The sequence below is a fragment of the Carcharhinus amblyrhynchos genome, chromosome 7, assembly GCF_965287045.1.
Source record: "Carcharhinus amblyrhynchos chromosome 7, sCarAmb.v2.hapA, whole genome shotgun sequence".
In the NCBI taxonomy this organism is placed as follows: Eukaryota; Metazoa; Chordata; class Chondrichthyes; order Carcharhiniformes; family Carcharhinidae; genus Carcharhinus; species Carcharhinus amblyrhynchos.
In genome coordinates this window covers 24,263,386-24,290,742 of record NC_137330.1, presented here as the reverse complement: position 1 = coordinate 24,290,742, position 27,357 = coordinate 24,263,386, and the positions used below count along the sequence as shown (strand labels likewise).

General features: G+C 40.6%; 1 protein-coding gene across 1 annotated transcript in view; it reads left to right on the top strand.

Annotated features, from left to right (window-relative positions):
- Positions 1-27,357, top strand: part of LOC145345358 (CUB and sushi domain-containing protein 1-like) — a 1,850,124-nt gene that overhangs the window by 1,061,577 nt on the left and 761,190 nt on the right. The window contains exon 6 of the mRNA XM_080193174.1: positions 3,375-3,452. Within this exon, the coding sequence (XP_080049300.1) occupies positions 3,375-3,452 (78 nt within the window). The remainder of the gene's footprint in view (positions 1-3,374; positions 3,453-27,357) is intronic.

Here is a 27,357-nt window from a genome sequence, read left to right as displayed (position 1 = left end):
ACTGACAAATCTCAACATAAAGGACTAGTTGCTGATAGAAAAAAAACTTAATTAAACAACAGCAGCTCCCCTCTCTGAAGTGTACTTGACTGAATTTCCATCCGCCTTTAATCTATGGTGTTCATTTCAGTTTGGAGTGGTCTCCAATGGTTTGAAAGCCAGCTCAATTGTTCCCATCCATACTGATTGCTTGCGAACAATGCTGGCAAATATTTACCAGTCTTTGTGTTGTTGATCATATCAAAGACAGCCAGCCACTTAGCTTTTTCAGCGCCTCCAACAGTGTTTGCATTCTTGAACTCGAAAATTAATTCAGGACCTGGCCCAGTTCATCAACAGATAATATGTTAGTTCACTTGTCAAATGCAAGCACACATTTTGCTCAAAGGAAGAGCTGAGGACAATCATTGCAGGCTGTTAACTTTTGGTTGTGTGACACCAGTGAAACTGAAGGGAGGTGGCGCTTGTATCAGCCTTCATTATTGGTAAATCTTTTCTGTTCAAATGGCTAAAAATGTTATTAACGGGATGGTAACTGCTGATATTCTGTAAAGATATATTTAGTAGAACCTTCTGTTTATTAGTGAGATCATCCTTAAGGTTGAGCCAACTGTTAACTTGTTTTGAGTTATCCCAGCTTTCTACATTATTTTGAGTCAAGCTGACTGAACTACTGGAAATGATGGAGCAGAGGATAATGCAGTTGACAACTTCTGTTTGACACTGTTGTATTTTTATAATGATATAAAGTCACCAATTACTCATAAGGGATTGGGCAAACAGGTTATGGGTTCATTTATTGACAGTAGCGCATGACAACAGATATATAGGAGAGGCAGTGGTGTAATGATATTGTCACTGGACTGGTAATTTAGAACCGGGATATTGTTCTTGGGACCCAAGTTCAAATCCCACCGTGGGAAATTTGAATTCAACAAAAATCTGGAACTGAAAATCTCAGTGAAAAGTGAACCCATTGTTGAATGTTGTAAAACCCCATCTGGTTTGCTAATATCCTTGACAAAAAGGAAATCTGTTGTCTTTACCTGGTCTGGCTCACATGTCCCTGCAGATGTGGTTGACTCTTAAATGCCTTCAGGAATGGGCAATAAATGCTAGCCCAGCCATCAATGTCCATATCCCATGAAGGATAAGAAAGCCTGAAGACCACAGCAGCAGAGCTGTTTGTGTGTTTTCTTTTTAAAGGCAAAAGTGAAACTAAACCTGGAGATATAGAAGAGGCCATTGGATCTATCAGGTCTGCACCAACTTTTATACTTGCAAAGATTGCAGTTTACAAATCTAATATTATGACAATGGTATTGAGTATAAGACAGGAAATTCTCAATTTTAACAGTTTGAGGTACAGGCATTTGAATGCAACTCTCTGGTACCGGAATACAAGAAATATATTATTGGCAATTCTCCCAAAAAAGAATGAAGTGCCCAACAGGTGGGAAAATGGGAGGTTATCCCACCTGTTTTTTGGGCACACTTGGTTTAATGATTCTCTGGCACTTTGTGCATCACAGAGTGCTGCAGGGACAGTCATGCCGGTAAGTGAAGGGGGCAGGGCTTGAACCTACTTGAGAGGCTGGCAGCCTAGTGCTGAGTGGGTCACTGTGCATGTGCCGAATTATCAGTGGGGGGATCAGTGCTTGCGTATCGTGCACCACTGGGAGAGGTTCCCACCAGCGGTGGGGGAAACATTAGTGAGCCTGGAGAATACCGTCCTGGAATCACGAATGATATGGAAATGTGTATTTTCATATTGTAATCAGCCTCATGCTGATTTCCAACTTAAGGCTGATTACACAAAAAAAAAATGCCTGGGAAAATTGTGATCGGCTGGACACTGGTCGCAAGTCACATGACAGGCCCCCACTGATGTCTACTGGCCCTCTGTGCGACTCGCAATGTAGCAGGTCAGGAGAATTGCCCCCCATATCTTTGTATATGGTTAAATTTGTTAATGGTGTGGCAGAGCCAGTTTCTTTGGCAGAACTTGTCTTCCAATTGAAGACAGCTGGTGGGCAATCAAGGCTTACAGATTTTGTTCAGAAGGAGATGAACATGCTTAAGAACTATCCATCTAGCCACCTGTTCTATGTAATGGATCCTGTCCTATATGGAAATTGGCCAATTGAATTATTATTAATGATGGAGTCATCAGCTCTGAGGAAATTACTTTCCTGGCCTGTCAACCAAAGCCTTGGCCTGACAACAGGTTGTGGAAGATACCAACTTGGATTATTTTATAATTTGCACCTCATGGGCTATGATATTGACACAACATTATAGTAAAAAAGCTACTTAATTTCCTAAATTGCCTTTATTCTTGACCCAGAGTTGTTAAAACAGAGGTGTCCAAAATCTGAATTACTGGGAGTCAAGATATGCACTGGAACTTTATCCAGTTGACTTGAGTGCAAATCCAAACAGAAAAGATGGAAGTGCTGTCTGCCTCTTGACAATAATGGTTCATTGTCGAAATGTGGGTTCTCTCAGTCTAGATTCTAGTGAGCCTGGGCCGACAGCATGCATCTGTACCTAATTCAGCACCAATTGTCTAATTCACTTTGATAAACTTAATGCTGGCGGACATGGTGAGTCGAATAAGTGTTGCATTGAAAGATGATCTCATGAAGGTGAAGTTAATGCATGTTGTTGAGAGAAAGAACTTTAATTTGGATCTAGCTGCAATAATACCTGACCTGTGAGTGGAAGCTGACACATGGTGCTCGAAATGGAAAGTGTCTGTCCCCAAAACTGATCACATTTCCTTCCTGATGAGCACAAATATGTCCATGTTTTATGAAAAGAAAAATGGTATTAGAGACACTTGGGTCTGGCAGCTTGTGCAGAGACAAAAATAGAGTTAATGCTTTAGGTGAAAGACCTTTCAATAGGATTTGTTCTCATGAAAGCCCAAAGTCCTAAAATGTTATCACACTTACAAATAACACTTGAACGCTCGATTCTTCTCCATTGCAACACATTTTCAGCTACATTAACCTGTTTTTGCAGGTTTCGATAAAGATCTCCATCAAAATTTCTCTCAACATTCCTTGAGACCAAATAAACACAGAAAACAATGATTTTATGTGGGCAAATAAAAGGTTATTAAAAATAAATGCCATATATTTTCATAAGATACATTAAGTATCTAAGAACAAGAGGAAACGTGGCATTTGCTGACATGCAGAAAGTACTTTTGTCGAGATTATAATGAACATTTTCTGCTTGTAATGTTAACATTTAATAGTAGCTAAATGAACACTTGCAATGGTTTCCATTCTGTTGCAAACATGCATTGGATTTTATATTTCCGTATTTCTTTTCCATGTTAATACTTCCTTTTGTTTCCTCAAAAGTGAAAAAGGCAATTGAGCTGAAGTCCAGAGGGGTCAAAATGCTTCCCAGCAAAGACAGCAACCACAAGAATTCTGTCTGTAAGTCAATTGTTTTTTTTTATTTTTTGACCATCAGTCAATAACATATAAAGTGATTATCAGAATGCTATTGATATTTTCTAGGAAGCCAATTTAGTTGAAGATTAAAAAGACAGAATGTTATTTAAGTGGGGAGAGAGTGCAGAATGCATGCTCTTGTACATGAAAAACACGAAGTTGGCATGCAGCTATAGCAAGTGATTAGGAAGGCAAGTGGAATGTTAAATCTTATTGTAAGCGAAGTGGAATATAAAAGTAAGGGTGTTTTGCAGTACAGGACAATGGTGAGATTGCACCTTGAGTACTGTGCGCAACTTTGGCCCCTTAAGGAGCAATATGCTTGCATGCAGAGAAGGTCCCTTGGACTGATTCCTGGGATGAAGGAGTTGTCTTGTGAGGAAAGGTTGAGCAAGTAGGGCCTGTACTCATTGGAATTCAAGAGAGGTGACCTTGTAAGATTTTGAGGGGGCCTCACAGGTCAGATGCTGAGAGGATATTTCTTTACATAGGACTGGGGGATACTGTTTTAAAAAAAAATCTAGCTCCTTTTTAAAACCTAAATAAGGAGTGATCTTCACCTGCAGTTTCACCAGTCTTTGGAACTCTCTTCCACAGGGAGCAGGGGGGTCTGGGTCATTGAATACATGACAGATCTTTGATTGACAGGAGAGTTAAGGGTTATGAGGGCAGATTGGAAAGTGGAGGTAAGGTCACAATTAGATCAACCATGTTGCCATCAAGTTATGGAGCAGGTTGTTAGGCCAAATGGATTACTCCCGCTCCTCTTTCTTACCATCTTATGTAAGACTGCAGTATTTCATTGTGTATTTATATGTTGCCTTTGAAATGAGTTAGGTGATCTTTAGTGTATCTGAACCTAAGTACAGGTCAAAATTATTTCACTTCATTTACTTCATGATGCAGTGAAACATGATCATGAACAGATCTGATAAGCAGAGGTATATAAACAATAATTTGTCGTGTTGAAATTATTGTACATGATTTGGAACCTGACTAAAATATTTACAAGCCTGCAGGAAACCACAGAGTGTTGGCCCATCACTTAATAGTCAAGGAGATTTGGGTCAAAATCACTAGTAATGGACAATATTGAACTGACAACCAAACTAGTTTGCACCTTTGTTGGCCGAAGGTACTGTTTAATGTTGGATTACATGAAATATATGATACAGAGAAAGGAGATTTGACCAAACTAGTCCATGCTGGTATTTATGCTCCACTTGAGCATCCTCCTCCTTTTCTCATCTACAGATATCATCATAACCCTTGTAAGATGTAACCCGCTACCCCAATAGGTTATTTTAATGTTTGGACATGAGAATTATGCGAAGTATTGAAAGAACACTCAAAGTTCAGTTTAAACACTAATTTCCTGTCCTAACATTTGAACAATACAATCCTCCCATCACAATACATTCAGTAAAAATACACAAGTGCAAATCTGTTCCAAGGATTCATACATTCGGTTATCCAGCTAGCAATCAAGCTCCTAGCGATCACAGCTTTTAGCAGCTGATTAAACTGCCCAACTTGAACATGAAATGACTTTTTGCAATGATTTTTATATCTTTAGTCCAAGGCGGGAACGATATTTCTTTGACAAGTTTATAGCATTGTAAAATCCAGCTTAAGCTAGAATTGTCTCATTCTTTGTTCAAACTACAATATTAGAGAATGCTTTACAGTGAACTGTTTAAATTTCCTTTGGTAATTCCATCCCTCATGGATATTAATATCAAGATATTTATCAGTAAATGTAATAGTAGGTTCCTCCTTCAGTCAGATGCATGCACGCACAAACATAGACACATGCACACTAAAATTAAACATGCATTTCTTTGACAACATCAATGAATGCCAGTTTGTATTGCTCCATCACAGTTTTGCAAACACTTCAGTTCGCTAACAGATATTTTGGCTCCATTTTATTTGTGTACTTGAAGCTTCTCTGAAGTTCTAAATTGGCATGAAAAAACATAGCTTTGAAGAATATCTGTTTATTGGTTGCAATCCTACTTCAACTTATGTCTCTTTTGCTGAACGTTCCATAGCCTTAAAATGTTACAGTCCAATGTCTCTTGCTATCTGTGCTGAAAGGGAAGATCCTGCAGTTGTGAACAGATTACCGATCATTTAAAAAGCCCTTTTGGCCTTCACAGTACATATTGGTCAAACTTAGTCAGCTCCTTTGCACCTGCACATAGCCAGCAGCATTCTGTATTTCATTTCAATTTTTAATGCTCCCTCTGGGTTGAATGAGTTCCACTAATCTCAATCACAAATTTCACTTCAAAGCATGATTAAGTCAGACAAAAATATTACAGCTTCTTCCAGCCTCTATTCCCTTCTTCCCCATATGCTTGTCTCGTTTCTCGTTAAATGAATCTATAGTGCTCATTTCAGCCACTCCCTGTGGCACTGATTCTTACCACTTGTTGGCCAAAGAAATAGCTTCTGAATTCTTGGTGACTGTCTTATATTGGTGGCCTCTAGCTATGCTCTTCCACGCAAGATGAAGTATGATCACTGTCTCCACTCTATCAAAACCTTTTGTCATTTTAAAATGTCTATTAGGTAACCACTGGCAAAGAGACCCAGTCTTTCAATCCTTTCCTGATATTTCTACTTTAGCATTTCTGATAATCATCCTCATAAACCTTCTCTACACTCCCAGTGCCTCTATATCATTTTTATAATATGGGTAACCGAATTGCATATAATCCTGTAAGTATGGTGAACTCAAGATATCAATACAGGCTCAGTTTAACTTCACTACTTTTTAATTCTAGCCCTCAAGAAACAGTCTATTAGGCACTAGATTAGTTTTGAACAATAGAGTTCAGTTCACCCATTAAAAACAAATAAATGCAAATATTTTACAAGGTTTCAAACCTTGTGCTTGGTTTTCTTCTATTTTCTTTGCTAATCTGTGGAGCAACTTTTATTGTTGGTATATTAAAGCCTAACGTCTATTTATTTCTCTACACCAAGTAGATTTGCACCTTTCAAGTAATAATATTCTCCGTGCTGAAATGTACAACCTCACATTCATCCTTGTTCATCTTAATTTGCCCATTCTGCAGATTTATTAATGTCCTCCTGTAATCTGTTGCATTCTCTTTAATTGACGATCTTGATCAACTTGGTTTTACCACCAATTTAGAAATTGTATTCTCGATTCCAAAGTTCATATCACTAATGTAAATTGTAGTCAGTAGTGGTCCCAGCACTTCCCACATTTGGATTTCCCACCTTCTGCTACTATTAGAAATGATCTTTACTCTCAACTTTTGCTATCTGTCAAGTAACAATCCATTTGTCACTTCCACCTTTGCCCTGTATTCTCAAGCTGATTCATTAGTTTGTTATGAAAGCCTTGTGAAAATCTAAATGAAGTACATCTACAATATTAGCATTCTGTACTCCCTGTTATCTCCTTAAACAATTAGTTTGGTCAAGCAAGATTTTATCTTCTGAAATTCACGCTGAATTTTAATTATTATATGTTTTTGATTCAAGATGTTCTTTCATTCTTTCCTTTAGTAGGGATTCCAATATTTCTCTTGCTATCGATGTTAAGCCAATTGATCTACAATGTTTTAGGTACATTCTCACCCCTTCCCAAATATATGGATTAGATTAGTTACCTCCCCCCCCACCAGTGCTTTGCATAGCACGTGTTTCTAACTCATTATTAACTATTTATAGTGCTGTGTTTGCTATCTCTTGCCTAGATTCCTTCAAAGTACGTGGATACAATTGATCCAGATCGAGGGTTTTATCCTTGTGGCATTTGTTTAGTATATTCAGTATTTCTTAGAATCATAAAATCCCTACAGTGCAGAAAGAGGCCTATTTGCCCATCAAGCCTGCACCAACAACAATCCCACCTCGCCCTTTCCCTGTAACCCCAGGTATTTAGCCTGCTAATCTCCCTGACACTAAGCGATAATTGAGCATGGCTAACAAACTAACTGGCACACCTTTGGAAACCCACACAGACCACGGGGAGAATGTGCAAACTCCACACAATTAACCAAAGCTGCAATTGAACCTGGGTCCCTGGAGTTGTGAGGCAGAATGCTAACTACCATGCTACTCCTTTTTCTATCTACTGGGCATATCCCAACTCATCATCCAATGTCATTTCCAACTGTTTGATCTTCCTGATAAAAAACCAAAATAAAATAATTCTTGACTATTTCTACGATGTTATGCAATAGTACCTGTGGTATTATTCGGTCTAACACTTACCAGTTCTATTCCCATCACAGCCGTGATTATTTATTGATAAAATATTTGACTATTTTGCTTTATGTTTCTCAATAATTCAATTTCATAATTCCTCTTTTCTGCTCAGCAAAACCTTTCCCCTTTTTTTTCTTATTCCCTCTTAAAATGCATTCCTCTGCTACCCATGTACTTAATGTATGCCTCTTTCATAAATCTCAGTTGCTCCCTTACGTCTTTACTCATTTATAAGAATTTCACTATTGTTTCATTAGTACTTGCCTTCTTGAGTCATGGAGTCATACAGCGCAGGAAAGGCCCTTCAGCCAATCAAGTTTGTACCACAAGAACTACCACTGAAGTTGCACAAATCCAATCTTCCAACACTTGTCTCAGATCCTTGAATTTTATGATGTTTCAAGTGCTCATCCAAATACTTTGTAGAGGTTTTAAGGTTTCCAGACTCCACTTCCTTGCCTGGCAGTGCATTCCAAATTTGCGCCACCCTCTAATTGAAAAAATATTTTCTCAATCGCCTTTGAATCTTCTGCCTCTTATCCTAAAACTATGTCTCCCTTGTGATTGACCCAACTACCAAAGAGAACAGCCGCTTTTGATGCATCCTGTCCAAACCCCTCATCATCTTATATGCCTCAAATATGTCCCCCCTTCAGCTTTCTCTGCCCTTGAGAAAATAATCCAAGTCTACCTCTCTTTGTAGCTCAAATGCTCCATTCCAGGCAACAAGTTGATATATCTTCTTTGTACCCCCTCTAGTGCAATTACAGCCTTCCTATAGTGAGGTGACCAGAGCTGTGGCTTAATCAATGTTCTGTATAGCTCCAACATAATGTTCTGTGCAACTACTAACAAAAAAAAGTGTCTCATTTGCCTTCTATTCACCTGCTCTGCCAACTTCAGGAATCTGTGAACAAGTACTCTAAAATCTATCTCCTTTCTTGAGAAAAAATATGCTGGCACTGGAGGGGGTGCAGAGCAGATTCACTAGGCTGATTCTGGAGTTGAGAGAGTTGGCATGTGAGGAAATACTGAGTAGACTGTGGCTATACTTATTGGAATTCAGAAGAATGAGGAGAGATCTTAGCGAAACATATAAGATTACAAAGAGAATAGAAAAGATAGAAGCAAAAAGGTTGTTTCTATTGGCTGGTGATACTAGAACTAGGGGGAGCAGATTTAGGACTGAATTGAGGAAGAGCTTCTTCACCTAAAGGGTTGTGAGCCAGTGAAATTCCTTGCCCAGATAAGCAGTTGAAGCTACCTCATTGAATGTTTTTAAGGCAAAGATAGATACATTTTGAACAGTAAAGAAATTAAGGGTTATGGTGAGAGGGGTAAGTGGAACTGAGTCCACAAAAAGATCTACCATGATCTTATTGAATGGTGGAGCAAGCTCGAGGGGCCAGATGGCTGACTCCTGCTCCTAGTTCTGAGGTTCATCAATTCTTCCTGAGCTTCCTAGTGTCCTGCCATTTATTAAATATCCCCTTGTCTTGTTCCTTTTTCCAATATACTGACCAAAGCCCAGAGTGTTTTCCTGTAACTGGGGAGTCAGTCACGGAATACCTGCACATTGATAAATTCTCCAAAGTAGCATTGAGTCCAAAGTGCATCACCTTGCACTTACTGGGGTTAAATACCACATGCCCGTGATTACAGAAAATTATTACCCCTTCTCCGGTCTTGTGAAAATCCAGACTTGGTAGTGATGGCATGTGAACGACAGCTTTTTTCCTCAGACCACTATGGCAATATGTTTCAAGGCGTTAAGGTCAAATGGTATATTGAGCTTCATTTTAAATAAAGGTATGATGACTTTAGAATGCAGACGCAGCAACAAAATCACAACAAAATGAGCACTTAATCATAAAACTTTTCAAGTCTACCATATATGAAAAGTTAAATGAAAAATGAGACAAAGTTGATGATAAAAGAATGAAAGTAAACAAATTGCACGTGTAAGCTTGTCAAAATGTACAAATTATGTGCTCTGCCCATCTGACCAACCCATCCATATCTTCTGTAATCTACGACCACCTTCTTCACTGTTAACCACCCTCCGAATCTTGGTGTCACGTACAAACTTGCTTTTCATACCCCTTCACATTATCATCATGGAATATATTTTCCCTGTATTTGGTTAAACATGGTCTTAAGTATTTCCTGTTGTTGTTTTATGTTATTGTTTGTGATTATTGTTGTCCATTTTAAGTTTGAAAAACTTGTAGAATTAAAAAGGGGTACTCATTTGACTACTGCTGCTATTTACATTGAAACTGCGAGATGAGCTCAACACATCTGGCAACATCTGTGGAGGGAAACAGAGTTAAAGTTTGAGGTGTAAATGACACTTCTCCTTCTGTAAACTCTGTTTCTGTCCACAGTTGCTGACTCACCTGCTGAGTTTATCCAACAGTTTGTGATCAGCATCTGCGGTGTTTTGTTTTTATTACTATATTCTGTTGTCACCACAGGTATAGTGTGAAATGTTCTCTTCAAACAAAATGCAATATTAGCTTCATTCATTTAATTTTAATTTGGCAAACGAGGACGGTCTTGTGACATAATGGCAGTTCCCCTCCTGCTGGACTTGAACCCAGAATGTCTGGGTTCGAGTCCAATGCAAGGACTTGGAAGAGTTGACAGAAGGAGCGTTCGTTGCCTGGTTCAGTAATAATAAATTTGGGCATCCCTCCCGCACTATTTCCCCAAGGGGAAACAAAAAGTGTGGGTGTGAACTTATGCCAGTACAAAAATTGGCAAAGACTATTGAACATCCAATAAATTCTTCTGTCATGTGTCATTACTTCTTTCCAACAGAATGTATCCATCATTTGAAATCATGCAATGTGAGGGAGGTCAATCACTTCAGTACTATAAATATACCGAGAATAAAATGCACTTTCTCAATGTAGGTGTGTAGTAATCTGACCACCCACTATGATCAGGAGCAGAATATCAATCTCAATGCAGAGTATAAACATCCCACTAAACCCTTGGACCTGGTCCACAGGACTGATCTTAGTATAGGTATGTAACCAGCTGCTGGGATCACGGGAAGAGGGCCCATATTTGTGTATTCCAAAACTAACAGGATTTACATGTGATAAAATTGAAATTTCCAACGAGCCACATAAGACATTTAGATGAGCATTGTAGCCAATTATTAAAATATATTCTATTTTCAAAGTGCTGATGGAATCTGGGGATTAAGAGAAAATGATCCCTCATTAAGTAAATTATCAGAATAAAGGACAGGTGAAGAATAATAATAATGATTCATTATGTCTGGCCTGATGATACTGCGTTTGATTGCAACAATATTAAGTGTAACACAGAGGAGGGTTTTATACTGAGGTTCCCAGTCTGCTGCATTGTTGTTCTTTGTTATACTGAGCAAAACCCAAAATGTTTTCCTAGGTGGTGAGTCAGTCATTGAATACCTGCACATTGTTAACTTCTCCAAAATAGCATTGTTTGTGACCTGTGAATCTTTCACAGATGAAAGGTTGTGGCGAATGCCTCATGAGGTTGTGGCAGTAGTAGGGGTGGCAGGGGGTGGGGTGGGGAGGGGAAGCATTGAATGAACAACAAGGAGTTTTGAATTTGTTTTTTTAATTCATTTACAGAATGTGGGAATCACTGGCTAGGTCAACATTTCTTGCTCATCCTTGATGGTCCTTAATGTGGTGGTGAGTTGAACCACTGCAGTCCTTGTGATGTAGGTACGCCCACAGTACTGCTAGGGAGAAAGTTCCAGGGAAGATGGTAGATGCTGTTGCCACTGTGCGCCAGTGTTGAAGGAGTGAATTTTGCGAAAGGAATAGCAATCAAGCAGGCTGCTTTGTCTTAGTGTTAAGTTTTATTAATGTTGTTGCACTCATCCAGTCAAATCCATGACACCCATGACTTGTGCCTTGTAGATGGTAGTCAGGCTTTGGGGAGTAAGGAGATGAGTTATTCGCCGCATCGTTTTCTAGCCTCTCGTAGCCAAACTATTTATATAATTGCCTAATTAAGTTTCTGGTCGATGGGCACCCCCAACATGTTGGTAGTTGAGGATTCAGAAATGGTAATCATAGAATCATAGAAATCCTACAGCACAAAAAGAGGCCATTCGGCCCATCGAGTCTGCACTGACCACGTCCTATTCCCATATCCCTACATATTTTCCCCGCTAATCCCTCTAAACTACAAATCTCAGGACATTAAGGGGCAATTTTAGCATGGCCAATCAACCTAACCCGCACATCTTTGGACTGTGGGAGGAAACCGAAGCACTCAGAGGAATCCCACACAGACACGAGGAGAATGTGCAAGCTCCACACAGACAGTGACCCAAGTTGGGAATTGAACTCAGGTCCCTGGAGCTGTGAAGCAGCAGTGCTAACCACTGTGCTACCGTGCCATCCAATGCCATTGAATGTTACAGGGTGATGATTTGACATGCTCATGTTGGAGATGGTCATTGCCTGGCAGTTTTGTGGTGTGAATTTTACATGTCATTTGTCAGCCCAAGCCTGCAAATTGTTCAGGTCTTGTTGCATTTGGACATGGACTGCTTCAGTATTTGAGGAGCTGTGAATGGTGCTGAATATTGTGCAATCATCAGCAAACAATCCTATTCCTGACCTTACATCGAAGGGAGGTCATTTATGAAGCAGCTAAAGATTGTTGGGCCTAGAATAGTACCCTGAGGAACTCCTGCAATGCTGCCCTGTAACTGAGATGTTTGACTTTCAATCACCATAACCATCTTCCTTGTGCCAGGTATGAGTCTATCCAGTGGAGAATTTTCTCCCTGATTTCATTGATTCCCGTTTTGTTGGGGCTCCTTGATAATGCATTTGGTCAAATGTTACCTTGATGTCAAAGCAGTCACTCGCACCTGATCTCTGCCATTCAGCTCTTTTGTTCAAGGCTGTAATGGGCTCAGGAGTTGTGTGACCCTATTGGAAGTCAAACTGAATGTCAGTGAGTCGGTTATTGCCAAGAAAATACTGCTTGATAGTACTTTTGAGGACTCCTTCCATTATTTTACAGATGATTGAGAGTAAACTAATGGAGCAGTAATTGGCTAGGTTGGATTTCACCTGCATCTTGGGCAGGATATACCTGGGAAAGTTTCCTATCAATACTGTCAGGGACAGATGCATCTCTAGCTGGCAGATTACTGGGGATTAGGTCAAATATGCTTTTTGTTTCCCTCACCACCTATCGCAGACCCAGCCAGTAGTTATGTCCTTTAGTACTTGATCAGTTTGAACTGTGGTAGAGTTACTGAGCCACACTCGGTGATGGACATTGATGCTCTCTCCCCCACCTGAGAAAATTCTGCACCCTTGTCGCCCTCAGAGTTTCCTCCAAGTGGTGGTGATGTTGGCAGTGTACCGATTCATCAACTAACGTCTGGAATGGGACTTGGCAATCAGCAGGAGATTTCCCTTTCCATGTTTGACCTGATGCCATGAAATTCCCAGAGTCAAAGTTGCGGACTTGCGGGGCAACTCTCTCTTGTCTGTATACCAGTATACCGGCACCTCTGCTGGGTCTGTCCTATCGGTGGGACAGAACATACCCAGGGATGGTGATGGTGGTGGTGGTTTCTGGGACATTATCTATAACATATGGAGTTGACTCTGTCAGGCTGATGCTTAAATGGTCTGTGGGACTGCTCACACAATTGTAATACAGGTTAGTAAAAAGGACTTTGCAAGTTTGACAGTGTGTGCCGTTGTTTTTTCTGATGCCTAAGTTGATTCTCCCTGGTTTGTCTGGTTTCATTCCTTTTAGACTTTCTTGTGGTTTGATATTATGTTTCTAATGGTTTACTAGGCACAAAAGGCATTTAAGAGTCAACCATATTGACGGTACGGTAGCACAGCGGTTAGCACCGCTGCTTCACAGCTCCAGGGTCCTGAGTTCGATTCTGGGCTTGGGTCACTGTCTGTGTGGAGTTTGCACATTCTCCTCGTGTCTGCATGGGTTTCCTCCGGGTATTCCGGTTTCCTCCCACAGTTCAAAGATGTGCGGGTTAGGTCGATTGGCCGTGCTAAGAAATTGCCCTTAGTGTCCAGGGATGTGTAGGCCAGAGGGATTAGTGGGTATAACATTTCGGGATATCGGGGTAGGGCCTGGGTGGGATTGTGTATTGTGCAGACTCGATGAGCCGAAGGGCCTCTTTCTGCACAGTAGGGTTCAATGATTCTATGATATTGCTGTGGATCTGGAGTCACGTGTACACCAGTCCAGGTAAGGATAGCAAGTTTTCTTCCCTGAAGAACATTAGTGAATCAGATGATTTTTTTTTACGACCAATGGCAATGGGTTCATGCTCGTCATTAGACATTTAGTTCCAGATTTTTTATTGATTTAATTCAAATTCCACCATCTGCCGTGGATGGGTTTGATCCCAGGTCATCAGCATTATCTTAGATCTCTGGATTAAAACTCCAGTATGTCCCTGCATCCCTGTGTGTGCAGTTTTCTGTGATAATCAAATGGGTAACAATGCCAATCATGTTATATGAAGCCTAACCAGCTCGAACGTCACAGCTTTGATTCCTTATCTTACCTTATTTCATCTGGGCAGTGTAGGATTGCATAAGTGGTCTCACTGTCTTGAGCTTTGGAAGGAGAAACGTGTTCTATATCCAGTTTTACTCAAAAAGTGCATCATTGCTGTGCCTGGTGAGGGCAGGATCTGGTTTGGATACGATACACTTTATGGTCAGTATTCATAATTTCTTTGATACATGTTTACTTGTGTGAGCTACCATTGTGTTACTGGAATCCAAGGAACCATGGTTAAGTAAGAATTGAGAAGAATGAAACTTTCAGAAGAAAGAAAAGATACATAGAAAATACCTAATTTTGGATGTTTGTGTATGACTCTGCACTTGAACTACACACATTGTCACAAAAAGATTCTGCAATATTCTCTGGAGTGAAGTGAACAAGCACCAGACAGCTAAGAGAGCAATGTTCTGCTCTAAGCATAAGACAAGCTAGAGGCATGTTAGTTTCGCACCTTCATAGCACTTGAATCACAAAAATCTTCTCGTGGTTTGGGACAATGTATGGTACACTGTCAATAGCAATAAGATAATTCTCTGGATTTGCTGAGTTGCATTGACACTGTGTTTGCCAAGCAATTCTCCATGCCAGGAGAAATGGACATGTTAGCCTGTCTTGTTCAGTTTTAAAATTGAATTGCACCAGCTCACTTGCCACCCAGTATTTCTCATGTGCTATTCCCTGGCATCATTTCCACAGCTCACACCAAGCAGCTGTCCATTTTGCTGATGGTTGCATTCAAAAGCAATGAAAAATTGTATCGTGCTGTTTTCTGTCCCATTTCTATCCTTCCACTTCATTTGTGCTGCTTTTTGCTTGCAAAAGGCAGCTGGGCAGAGTCCTGGGAGAAGATAAGAGAAAATTTGCAGAGCCAAGCATTAAGATCGTTCGCAGCAGCCGATCACCTTGCCATTTTTCTTTGTGCCATCTGACACGAGATGATGAGACAATTTATACTGAGAATTATTTTTGAGCTTTGATTTTGTTTTGAGACGTGCTACAGATGCTTGGCTTGGTGCAGAGTGTTTGAGATTCACAGCACCAACTCAGTGGCACAGAGAATCAAAGAAAAGAAGAGGGAAGTGTTTGATTTGGAATATGGTGTGATCCAGAACTGAAACATGAAAGAGAAGATAGTAATTTTTTTATTCATTTGTGGGACATGGGTGTCGCTGGCTGGCCAGCATTTGTTGCCCATCCCTAGTTCCCCTTGGACAGCAGTTGAGAGTCAACCACATTGTTGCAGCTCTGGAGTCACATGTAGGCCAGATCAGGTAAGGATGGCAGATTTTATTTCCTGAAGCACATTAGTGAACCAGATGGGTTTTTTTTCCCGAAAATCAACAACGGTTTCATGGTCATCCGTAGATTCTTAATTCCAGATATTTTTATTGAATTCAAATTCCACCATCTGCCATGGTGGGATGCGAACATGGATCCCCAGAACATTAGCTGAGTTTTTGGATTAATCATGGAGCAATGATACCATGAGGTATCATCTCCCTTATCAGGCTTCTGGAGAACTTTGAGATGCGAATTTAGAGGGGGGACGTTCGAAGAGAGCACAGTCAGAAAACCAATGAGGAACTGTTGCTACCGAGACAAGAACAATACAGTTTATTGATGCCACCAGAAAAAGGAAAAGTAGCTTTGGGTATATGCTGAGAGAGGATGAGTTGTTGGAAGAGGTGTTAGGACGGATAGATGGGAGATGACTTTGCTCAAAACTTTGGCTCTAATCTCTCTCTCCACAAATGCTGTCAGACCTGCTGAGTTTCTCCAGCATTTTCTGTTTTTTTTCCAGTAGGAGCTTTTTTTTTGAAAAATTTTCTGGTCCAGATGGAACAACTATGCTCCCCAGCCCATCAAGGAAGTGTTCCACCTCCTCCAGCCCTGACCAGCAGCTTCCATGCAACTCTTTGCCCTCCTGATTATGGTCTCACACCCATTCCCCACCCAATTGCAGGCACTGCATTTCTTCCAAACAAAGCCTTTCACAGTGGCAGAGTGGGACAGTGGTTCGCACTGCTACCTCACAGTGCCAGGGATCCGGGTTCAATTCCCGACATGGGTCACTGTCTGTGTGGAGTGTATATATTCTCCCCATGCCTGGGAGCTCCAGTTTCCTCCCACAGTCCAAAGATGTGCCAGTTAGGTTGATTGGCCATGATGAATTAACCCTTAGTGTCCTGGGATATGTAGTTTGGAGGGATCAGCAATGTAAATATGTGGGGATAGGGCCTGGGCGGGGGGATTATTGTTGGTGCAGTCTTGATGGGCTGAGTGGCTGCCTCCTGCACTGTAGGATTTCATGATTCTATGATTCCGACTCTAGCCTCTTTCTCCCCTCCAAATCATGGGTTCAGCACCATCTCTATTGTGGCCTCGCTTACACCGTCCAAATCACAACGTCTGAACGTGACCTCGACTATTGATTGGCATGAACTGACCCCAAGATTAACATTAGTGACCCCCTGACTGCCAACCAATGGCCAAGTGGACCATTTGGGTGGCTGCCAGTAGGAGACATACACAAAATAAATTGAAACACTTGCAATCTGCTTAAGGCCCACACCTCCATGTAAATACCAGAGCCATTGTCTCTGGGTTCTGGTTGAACTCGTGGCTTTTTCATTGGACTCCTGCCAAACTTACAGTGAGTGTACTGGAAGGTCTACTATGTGCTTTTTATATGTTTCTCCCTCTGACAGCTTATTGTTAAATTAATATTAACAGCCTTGCCACATATAATACCCAGTGCAAGAAAGCATTAAATAAAGAGAGGAGTAAAGATAAATCAGGTCTGGCGATTGATGAAAACACCAGCCTAGGTAATCCATAATGATTCAAATGGTTACATTTCTCATCTATATCTATTTCAGTGTTGAAGGGTGCAACAAGCAAGTGGGAACACACCTTGAAACTTAATACACTGAAAATCCTCTGAAATCTCATCATTAGCCTTGTTATTTCATCTGTTCTCTGGAATGAAAACTTTTCAATCATCTGGAAGTTGCAGAAGGACAAATTGAAGAGATGATGGGTGAAATTTAATGCCCTCCTGTGTGTTTGCTGGTAATGGGGAGCATTTAACTGGACGGGAAAGGGTGTTGCCTTTCTGTTTCTCCCCCGATTAAATCAGCGGCTGAAAGGCCTTTTGATGTCCTTCCTGCCCTCCTGCTAGCTGAGGCCATAAAAGGGGGTAATTTAGGGCCTCATTCCACTGCCACTGGTATTAATCTAGAGACAGATAAGAAACTCCCCATGTGGTGAGCCTCTCATGCTTGGGGAGTTCCGAGGGAGCGGTGTCTCTTTCATTGATACTCAGTGTCTCATTGAAGGACTGAGCATCAGGAAGGAGAGTGCTCTGATTTTGCTGCTGAAACCTCTCCCTTCTCCTTCTCTCTCCTGTGAGTTTACCCCACTACTGCCTCCCCCTACCATGTTGTTTTGCCTAAAATCCAGAAAAGATCCTGGGCCTAGGGTGTGTCATACCAACAGCAGTCACCATGTTGACTAGGCTTGACTATTCCAGTGCACTCCTCGTCAGTTTCCCATCTTACGTAAACATAAACTCATTCAAAACTCTCCTGCCCATACCCTAGCTTGCAACAAATCTCCTTTAACAATCAATTTATGCCCACTGTCTGACATTGGTGCAGACATTGATACCTGAATTCTAGCATGCTCTTACTTGTATAAAACTCCCCAAGTGGCCTCACCCTTCTCTTATGTTGTAACCGCACCAGACCTACAATCCATCAACAATTGTCACTGGGTCAAAATCCTGGAGCTTCCTTCCTAACAGCACTCCATAGGGACTGTTGTGGTTCAAGATGCCAACTCACTACCATCTTCTCAAGGGATGTTCAATAAATGCTGGCCCAGCTCGCATTTATTTTTTTCAATAAACAAACTCTGCACTCTTTCGATTCTGTGCCTCTGTTATTTTAAGCACTCTATCATTGATGGGTGGCTATCCTTTCGTGGCCCTAAACTCTGGAATTCCCTTCCTCAACATTTCCCTCACAAGCTCTCTCTGTCATTCTTCAAGACACTCCTTAAAAAAATCTTCCTCTCGGACTGAGCTTTGCTCACTTGTCCTGAAAGCTGTGTGCAACTCTTACCAGATTTTGTGACGGGGGTTCCTGCAAAACACTTTGAGATTTTCTTTACTATGTGAAAGGCATTCTGTAAATACAAGCTGTTCTTATTAAGCCAATTATGTCAGGTGAAACTGATGTGGCTCGGTTCAGAGACATGCATCTTTTTGCAGAGCTACCAGCTCAGTCTGGAGACAACCCCCTTCCCCCAATGCTCAATTCTCACTCACTGCATCCCCTCCTCCTTCCTTTACCCCTTGTATCACTTCGCTCTCAATATCCCCCCTCACCTCCATAACCCTTCTTCCTTCCAATCCACTCAGCCAGTTTTCACTGTACAAGGAACCCACAAGCCCTGTAATAACTCTTGGGATTCATTGAAAAGCTAATAATCTATCAAAGCATTATGTGTCTTCAGAGCTTCATAAGCCTATCAAAATAAATAAGGTTATATTTTCCAAGACTGTTGTGTAAACAAGTCCTGATCTGCAGAAATCCATTAGTGATTCAAAAGATAGCCAAGCATTCAAATTTGCATCCCCCTGAATTACTGGGTAAACAAGTCCTCCTGAGCAGAATCCATTAGAATCTTGGAAAACAGCCAGAAATATATGAAAGCTTTGAAAAAGCCAAACAGCTGGCTAAGCTTCAAAGCAACCAATGAAATCTTTGGGGAATTTCACACAATCAGATCCAGAGTTTAAACTGTGCTAGTCTTTCAAAGTTGTCCATGCAAAATAGCAGTTTATTCTAATGATAATGTATTACATTTTCAGAATCTTTATTTCCCTTGAAAAATTGTAAATTATCAGAGATACCAATCTGGTAGCCACATTATTTAATCGTCACCTACCTTTGTTGATCAGAACACTATCATTACTCACTTGTAGTGCAGATAAATAGAACTTATGCCATATCATGTTATATTGACCTGTTAAAGAGGCAACACATTTCGCACTGACCTTTTCATCCAGTTCCTATTTTCAAACCATGGTTTAACTACAGTCCTTCAAATTGTAGATTGAAGACCCTTTAGGCAAGGTATTTTGGATATTTACCATTTTATCTAATCGTACTTAATTGATGTTGGGATGTGAGACATGACCACCAGAATTCTACTGCCTTGCCTGCCGTGGAATCAGAGCAGAGGAGGAGCGGACAATGGAAATATCTCTTGACCTCGAGCGAGACTATAAAATTCTCCCTAAACATCTCTGTACTGATGTAATTTACACTGCCTAGCAAGCCCACCTACTTCAACAATATTGTGAAATGCTGAAATGCTCACTGCCTTAATGGTGCCAGTAACCTTGGGACACTATCGTGCAGGCTAGTGACTTGCTCCTTTCTACACTGATGACAATGGCCAGGTTCCGCATGTATTTTTAAAGCCTGGCCAATACATTCTGGCTTTGTACTGGAATAGGAAATTCTGGCTTGATTTTCCAGTTTCAGATGAATCAGAAATGTTATGCTATCTTACCCTTGTGAATGTGTCAAGCATTTTCTGTTTTTATTTCTGTTGGTCACATCCCAGCTTCAGTTAACTGTGATGAGGGAAAGTGGTAAGTACCCAAAATACCTTTCCCAGAGAGTCTTTAATCTCCAATCCTGTGGGACCATTGATTGGTTTGGCAGTTTATGGAACAGTGTGCTACATGGTATCGACACAATGCATTGGCTAAAATCCAAACAGCCACCAGCAAGGTTCCCTCAAACACTCACATTAAAACTCTCAGAAAAAGTAACTTGCCCGATACAATTCAGGATGAAAGTGCCTGCTGGCACTTCAAACCACATGATGGTTGAAAAAGTTCAGAGCGAGCATAATTACTTCAATTACTCAATTTGCAGCAAAATGGAAGTTTATTCGTGTGAGCAAATGTTTGTTACAATAATTAAATGACATTGTATGGATTGAAAACATTCAGTGATACTGGCTTGCAAGGAACATTTAGGAATTTAAACACCCTGCATGCAATAAATTGTAATGGACACTCTTGATTTCCATGTTGGAGCTGACCTTTCCACCAGACTGCCAAAATCACTCATGACTGCTGATTAGAACACCAGTTTCAATGACAAGACAATTTTTTTTTTCCACAGGCTAGAGAGACGTTATTCTTGTTCCTTCCCTTCAAATGTCTTATTCAAAATCTAATCAAACTTCTCCTGATTATTTAAGATAATGTGTGCTGCCATTCACAATGGGCTTTGGAGAAAACAGTTTGCCGTTTCTTAGAAAGTTTTCATGGAATTACTTCTTCCGCTGTGTTTAAGGAACAAAAGCTGTCAATCCCTTAGGTAGAATTCTCTCAATGTAAGTATCTGAGAGAGAAATCACAATGTTGATAGCTTCTGGACTTGATGTCCTGGGATATGATATTGCTTCAGCAAGTTGTATTGAAGAAAAATAAATACTTCTCTTATTACAGTCGGTGCACAGAGAGATCAATTAAATCATTAAGAAGGCACATTGAGAGAGACAGTGCGAATCAGTTCAACCAATAACTCGACGTAACAGAAAATATTGAGAGATTTGATGAGAAGCACAGTTAGTGGCATTGATAAATCAAAAAGACCAATTTTGTAAGACTGAATGATCTTTTACATTTCCGTAGAATCCTTCTAACAAATGATTAATGAAAAACATAGAATTCTGCTACTTCATAGTTGTTCAATCATTATTTCTTAAAGCCTGTTCTTCTGTCACTGCTTTCTTTAACAAAAAGCTGAATAATGTCATCATGCAAACAGAATAAACCACCAATGAATCCCCGCAGATTGCCTGTTAAGAATAGTTGAATTTGATCTGTGAAAAATTAATTATTAGAATTGTTTGACACAACATTAATTGTTTCAGAATTCTCAATAACTCGTTTCTTAACTGAAGATAAATAGTTAAAATCACTTTGCCAAATTATATGACAGTATATCAAATGATAAGGGGCTGAAAGGTTACCGGAGGTTACGGTCAGATCTGCCTTGATCTCATGGAATGGCTGAGCAGGTTTGAAGGGCCAAGTGATCTCCCCCTGCTCCAACTTTGTATGTTTGTATATTACCACACATGGATTAGCTTTCTGTTCATTACATTGTCATTAAACGGTGATAGAATATATGGCAACTTAGTTCCTTTTGCCCTATTGAATTGAGGATACAATGTTGGCCTGGACACTGGGCCAACAGTCTGCCCTATTTTTGAAAATAACGCATGAAGTTTTTCGAATTGATCTGAATCACTGGATCAAACAATGATTTGAGTTGAACATTTTTTAAAAATGTCCTTTCATGGGATGTTGTTGTTGTCACTGGCTGGGCCAGCATTTATTACCCATCCCAACTATCCTTGAATTGAATAGCTTGCTCGGACATTTCACCAGGCGTTTAAGGAAAGCTACGTGTGTAAGCCGAACCAGGTAACAGGTATTTGTGAATCAGATTTTTTTTCCGCACAAATTAACAAAAGCTTCATGATCAATGGATTTTTGATGCAAGTTTTTTTTAATGAATTCAAATTTTGACATCTGCCTTGGTGGAATTTGAACCCATGTCCTCAGAATATAACATCAGGTCTTTGGTTTACCAGTCAAGTGACGATGCCACTGCCTCGCCTTGAATTTGATTGAAGGAAAGTGCCTCTAACAGTGCAGCTGTCTCATCGTTACAGCCCTGATATTACCTGAGAGATGCTGCATTTAGTTTAGGGTGGTCATGTATGGGAAACTAGGAAGAATGGATTTCCAAAATACCCTTCAGTTAAAAATTGCAGGACATCCTTCAACCTTCTCTTGATATTCCCTGTCCAACAACTAGGCTGATTAATAGGCTACGTCAGGAACAACAGCAACAGAAGGACATAACAGCGAGAAGGCAGGGCAAGATTCAGGGTTCTGTGGCAGATAAGTGGCAGAGATCATGGGGTTGAGATGGAGATGGTGACGCTGATGGAGCTTTGAAGGAACAAGCAGCTGATGCTCGATTAGAGGATTGGAAGGCAGGGTAAGAGGAAATAGATGATGGTCGGGGTTCAACCGTGAGGAGGGGTGGTGTATCAGATGATATCTGGATTGGGGAATATAATCATGAAGTGGGAGAAGTTGATTCTCTTTGGAGATAATTCAGTCATGATTTGGGGGGTTTGAACAGATGGTCATCACAGTCGAGGCCTAATCCCAGTAGGGATTATGGGACAGTTTACATTCTTCCCCCTCCTGGCTCACAATCAATACTGCAAAGCCAATTGGATCCTGTGCTTCTCACTCCCTTTTACCTGCTGGGTTTCCTGATATGCAGGAAACCTCAACAATTGTGGTTAACAATAGAATAATTATTAATAAGAAGGTTCACGTTTTCCTTCAAGTATTGCAATGATTAACCCACTCCCTGGAAATGGAAAAGAGCACTCGGGAATGGTTACTGTGAAGCATGGTGGGAGACGGTGAAAGGCTGAGGGTGAATGAGAAAGCTGGCTATTCAGTAGGGGATATGAGGTGGCTGAAGAGAGAGAGAGAAATGAATGGAGCTACAAAGTGAGGGGAATGTTGTGCAGGAGAATATGGGTGAGGCAAGGTGGGGGTTGACTAATAATGTTCACTTTTCACATCCGAGGTCTTGCATTTTGATGGTGATCTAACTCAGGTTGTACAGACCACGATGGACAATTGAAATGTCCATTGACTTTGGGAGGGCATTCCAGTCACCGGCGGGCTCAACTGGAAAATCCCAGTCACAAGATCTCTCAAACAGCAACGAAATAAATGACCGTTGATGGGCTTTTGAATGAAGAGTCTTGTCAGAAAATTAGAAGCTTCCTATTCTTCAAATCATGCAGACTATTTTGAGATCTTTGAATGTGCAGGAAAGCAATTTTCAATAGAACAGTTAGTATGGTGCTCTGAAGGATTCGAAGGAAAATTTTCTGGGAATGCTCACAGCAGTGTCACTGAAGTGGAACAAGACAACAAAGGTTGCAATTGATATGGTAAGCTTAGAGACTAGAGTGAAGGATGGATCACCTGTCAGAAGAAAGTTTTTGTCCTGCCAACAGTGAAATCAAATGCGACTGTGTGATATTCTGTTTTTGGACAATGAAAGAATCAGAAATGTACCACAGATTTCTAACCAACTATGGAAAAAAATAACGTATTTATGAAAAAGGGCAGGATTTCCTCACTTTTTCCGCCTGTTGGATCCTCTGGTCCTGTCAGAATCAACTCCCGCAGGAAGGGCATACCACACAAATGGTCATTGACATCGGAAAGATGAAAGATCCCCCAGCGGTCAGTGGAAGCAGCCTCCTTCTTGAGAAAACATGTTGTGGAGGGGGGAGAGTGCTGGAAAATTCCAGCCATGAGAGCTATTGATCAACAAGAAAAAATTCAAGAATGTAACAATCAACTCATCACTGATCTGTTCTAGTTATGATCTTGAAAGAAGTTAACTGTTATGACATTAGTATACAAAGATTTCTGTTTTTATCAGGATATTAGTTCACTCCATGTGGGGCAGGGAGGGCAAGGTGTGGATTTGCTCCATGGATGGCTCAGTGAGGCAGTGGTGGGGGTGGTGATGATGTCTCGTCCATGACAGGAGGCGTGTTGGGTCAATGATGGTGGGGAGGGTGGAGGTCGCATGTGTGAGGTGGTCAAATCAGGTTGGATCAAGTCAAGGATGGGAACATAAAGTCATGTGCACAGGTTGAGGGGTGAAAGGGTGTCTCTTGCAGCTAGGTTTGGATTGTAGGGAGTAGAATCTCATGAGGAGCTGGGGGGGAAGGTTGCGAGGTTGGATTACCCTGGAGGTTGAATAGTTGGGGGGAAGAGGAGGGTCCAAAGGATGAGGGGTGCAATTGGTTTAAAGCTGGCAAAACCATATCACTAGATTGGGTGGTTCCCAGTGCAGCCCAATTTTCCTGAGGAAGTTAGCATTCCTAGACAATTGCCGGTTAATCCTTTCCTGGGAACTTCTGAGAGGGATTCCCCAGCACATTTTGGGGTACCTCCCCCCTCCTCCCAAATCGGACTCTAAGGATCCAGAAAGTTACAGGCTATTATTTGAGGAATAAAACCAGATTTCTTTATATCTGTTTGTAATAAATTCAGCATTGACCATCAGTGAAAACAATTTCATTATGAACAATTTTGTTCCATAACGAAGTCCTTGTTTAGAATTACAGTTTTATAGCAACATTCTAACGGTTTCTTTCTTGAGTTTGTGCAGTGGCATGCCCTTTGGAGTTAGACTGTGTAGAAGGGTATCAATCATTATCAACTTCTTCATCTATGGAATCAATGCTTTCAATGTATTCCATTTCTGAAAAATCTTCAAATCCAATGAATCTTTTTAGTGCAAAGAATCGATTTTGAAGAATAAGTTGTATTGTGTCATTGTCTCCACCATTTTGCCACACTTTGACCAGCTCCACCATCCCATCCCTTCTCCCATACCATTACCATTTCATTTCTCATATGTCAACCCTCTAATGCCATTCCACTCATTCCAACTCTCCTGTGCCATCTCCATCCCACTCTTGCAATCACCATGTGTCCCATCAAACCTATCCTTTACAAAAACAACCTCTCCATCCTTCAGGTAACTTTGTTGTTGGACATTGTGCTTTTCCTGCACCAACATCTCAGCCTGCCACAGCCACCAACCATTGACATGTTTTGCGTAGGCTCTAGTCCTCCACGTGATCCACATATCTCCCGATACATCAAGTATTGGCTACCAAATAAACCAACCCACATGCCTGCAAAATTGACGAATCAAAATAGTCCAGATAGACAAAACTTGTGTGCAGGTATTTCTTGATGTTTTCAGTATTTTCTTAAAGTTGTTCTTCAAGCACCTTGTTCTTCAAGAAGACAGTGCATTATCCACCCGGTTGGTCCAAGAGTCAATACCGTTTTACCTGATATTAGATATTGGGTGCGTTCTTTGTATAGGTGAGGCACTGCAGTTAAATTTGGCCTTGGGCACCTGGCCTTTGCGTGTCAGTTGCCCCCACCGACTCTCACCATCCTGCGAACCTTAGGGCTATTATGTCTCTCTCTCTCTCTGTCCAATGGATGTACCAAGTCATCTAAATAGCCATCAAACAGGTGGCCAATTTCAACACTCAATAATTTTAATGTAATAGGGTGTAATCTGAATTGGTGATTGAAGAATGGCCAAGACATGTCTGGGTATTTTAACTAATTGTGTGGTCAAGTGGAAGTGGTCTTGGTGAGTTGGCAGCCCATTTTATTTCTCTCCTGCCGTTTATTTCCACTGACTGGAAAAATGGGAGGAGATGCAATCTGCACCATCAATCTGCTATCACTCATCTTACACTGTCGCTGTCAAGTTCGACCTTGGCGGAAAAAGAAATTCTCTGCATTTTGTTCTCAGAAAAACCTTATTTTTCGTGTTGCCCCTTTAGTATCCAAAATACAGCTGCACACCAGTGATACTGATGTTAAATCTGTCGTTTGGCTAAACAAGCAGCTTCTGTTGGCTTGTGTAATCTCTGAATTGTTGAAGTCACAAAAGATGTTAAACCTGCTGTGTCCCCTTATTATTTCTTATGGAAAGGATAAACGGATAGTAATGAATGGAGGTGAAGAGGGATTGGGCTCAGTTTGATCCTTGCTAAATATCCCATTAAGTAGAAATAATTTGGATAACTACTTGTTCTGATATTAATGATGTTTTCTTATAACATCTTTAATGGACAGCCATATGACTGCTGCACAGGAACATTGCCTTACACAGTAAAATTATACACGCATTATAACTTCCACATCTGTATCATTATAATAAATCACATTGAGGTAATTATGATAACTTAGCATGGAATATAATTGTTCTTCAGGTAAAATGTCTCGTTCTATAATTGCATACTCAAGCTGGTACTATAAAAAGAAAGTGTTAAGCTGTTTGCACAGAAGCAAAGCTATGGCACAAAACCCCACAGCAGATTTTGCGCTGTAGACAATTCTATTTGTTGTGATGCCTTGACCTTTTAAAAAAAATAGTAGCCCCAGAAATGAGAGCTCCTCATTTCTATCTTTCATACTTTGCCTTTTGTTTCTGACAGTGTCTATTCCAGAACAGTATGTATCACAGGCTTGATGCTAAATTCAGATCTTCAGTTTTATTCTTGCATGAATGGACCTTTCGCTTCTATTTCTTATTCATTCAGTTCATGGATTTCATGTATATGTGCATTGACCATGGGCAAACATTGCTTGAGACGCAGACTTAAACAAAAATAACCCTTCGCTGGACCATACAGTGTATGAGACTAATGACAGCTTCATTGTAGAAAGATTTCTTGAAAGAGGAAGAGGGTGATTGAAAAATATTGTAATAATATGCATCAACACAAGTACGTGCTTGTTACATAACTTGTCACAACAATTTGATTGCATAAGAATCCACCTTAATAACAAAGAAAATCTAGGCAATAAACTTATTAAAGCAGTTATTGAACAATTTTGGTTTTACAATTTCACCTTGTTGTCACAAGTGGTGTTGAGCAATGTTCAAAGTTAAAATAGTGACAGACCAAGTTAGACAATGTGATCAAGCTAGAAATCGTTAAAATGTAGGATTCTCTGCCACAAATATGTTTGGATTTGAATTTATAAAGTCTTTCAGATGGGAATCATGTCGTAGCTTGAAAAAGAGCTCCATTAAAGATTATGAGGAATAAGTAGAAGAAACCTGTGATTCTCGAGATCACATATAGAAAAACTCTGGCATTGACTAAATGGAACAAATGAATTGTTCCAATCTATGATCCATTGAGATAAATAGTTTTCAAATTCCACTATGTTTCTTTTTCTCTCTCTGCTGGTCCTCTGAAAGGAGTATCAACAACATTCTCAGTTGGTCAATTTTCATGTGTGCTCCCAGACACTGCATGCCATTGGCAATTTTACTGCAGAAGCCAGTACATCTGAGCC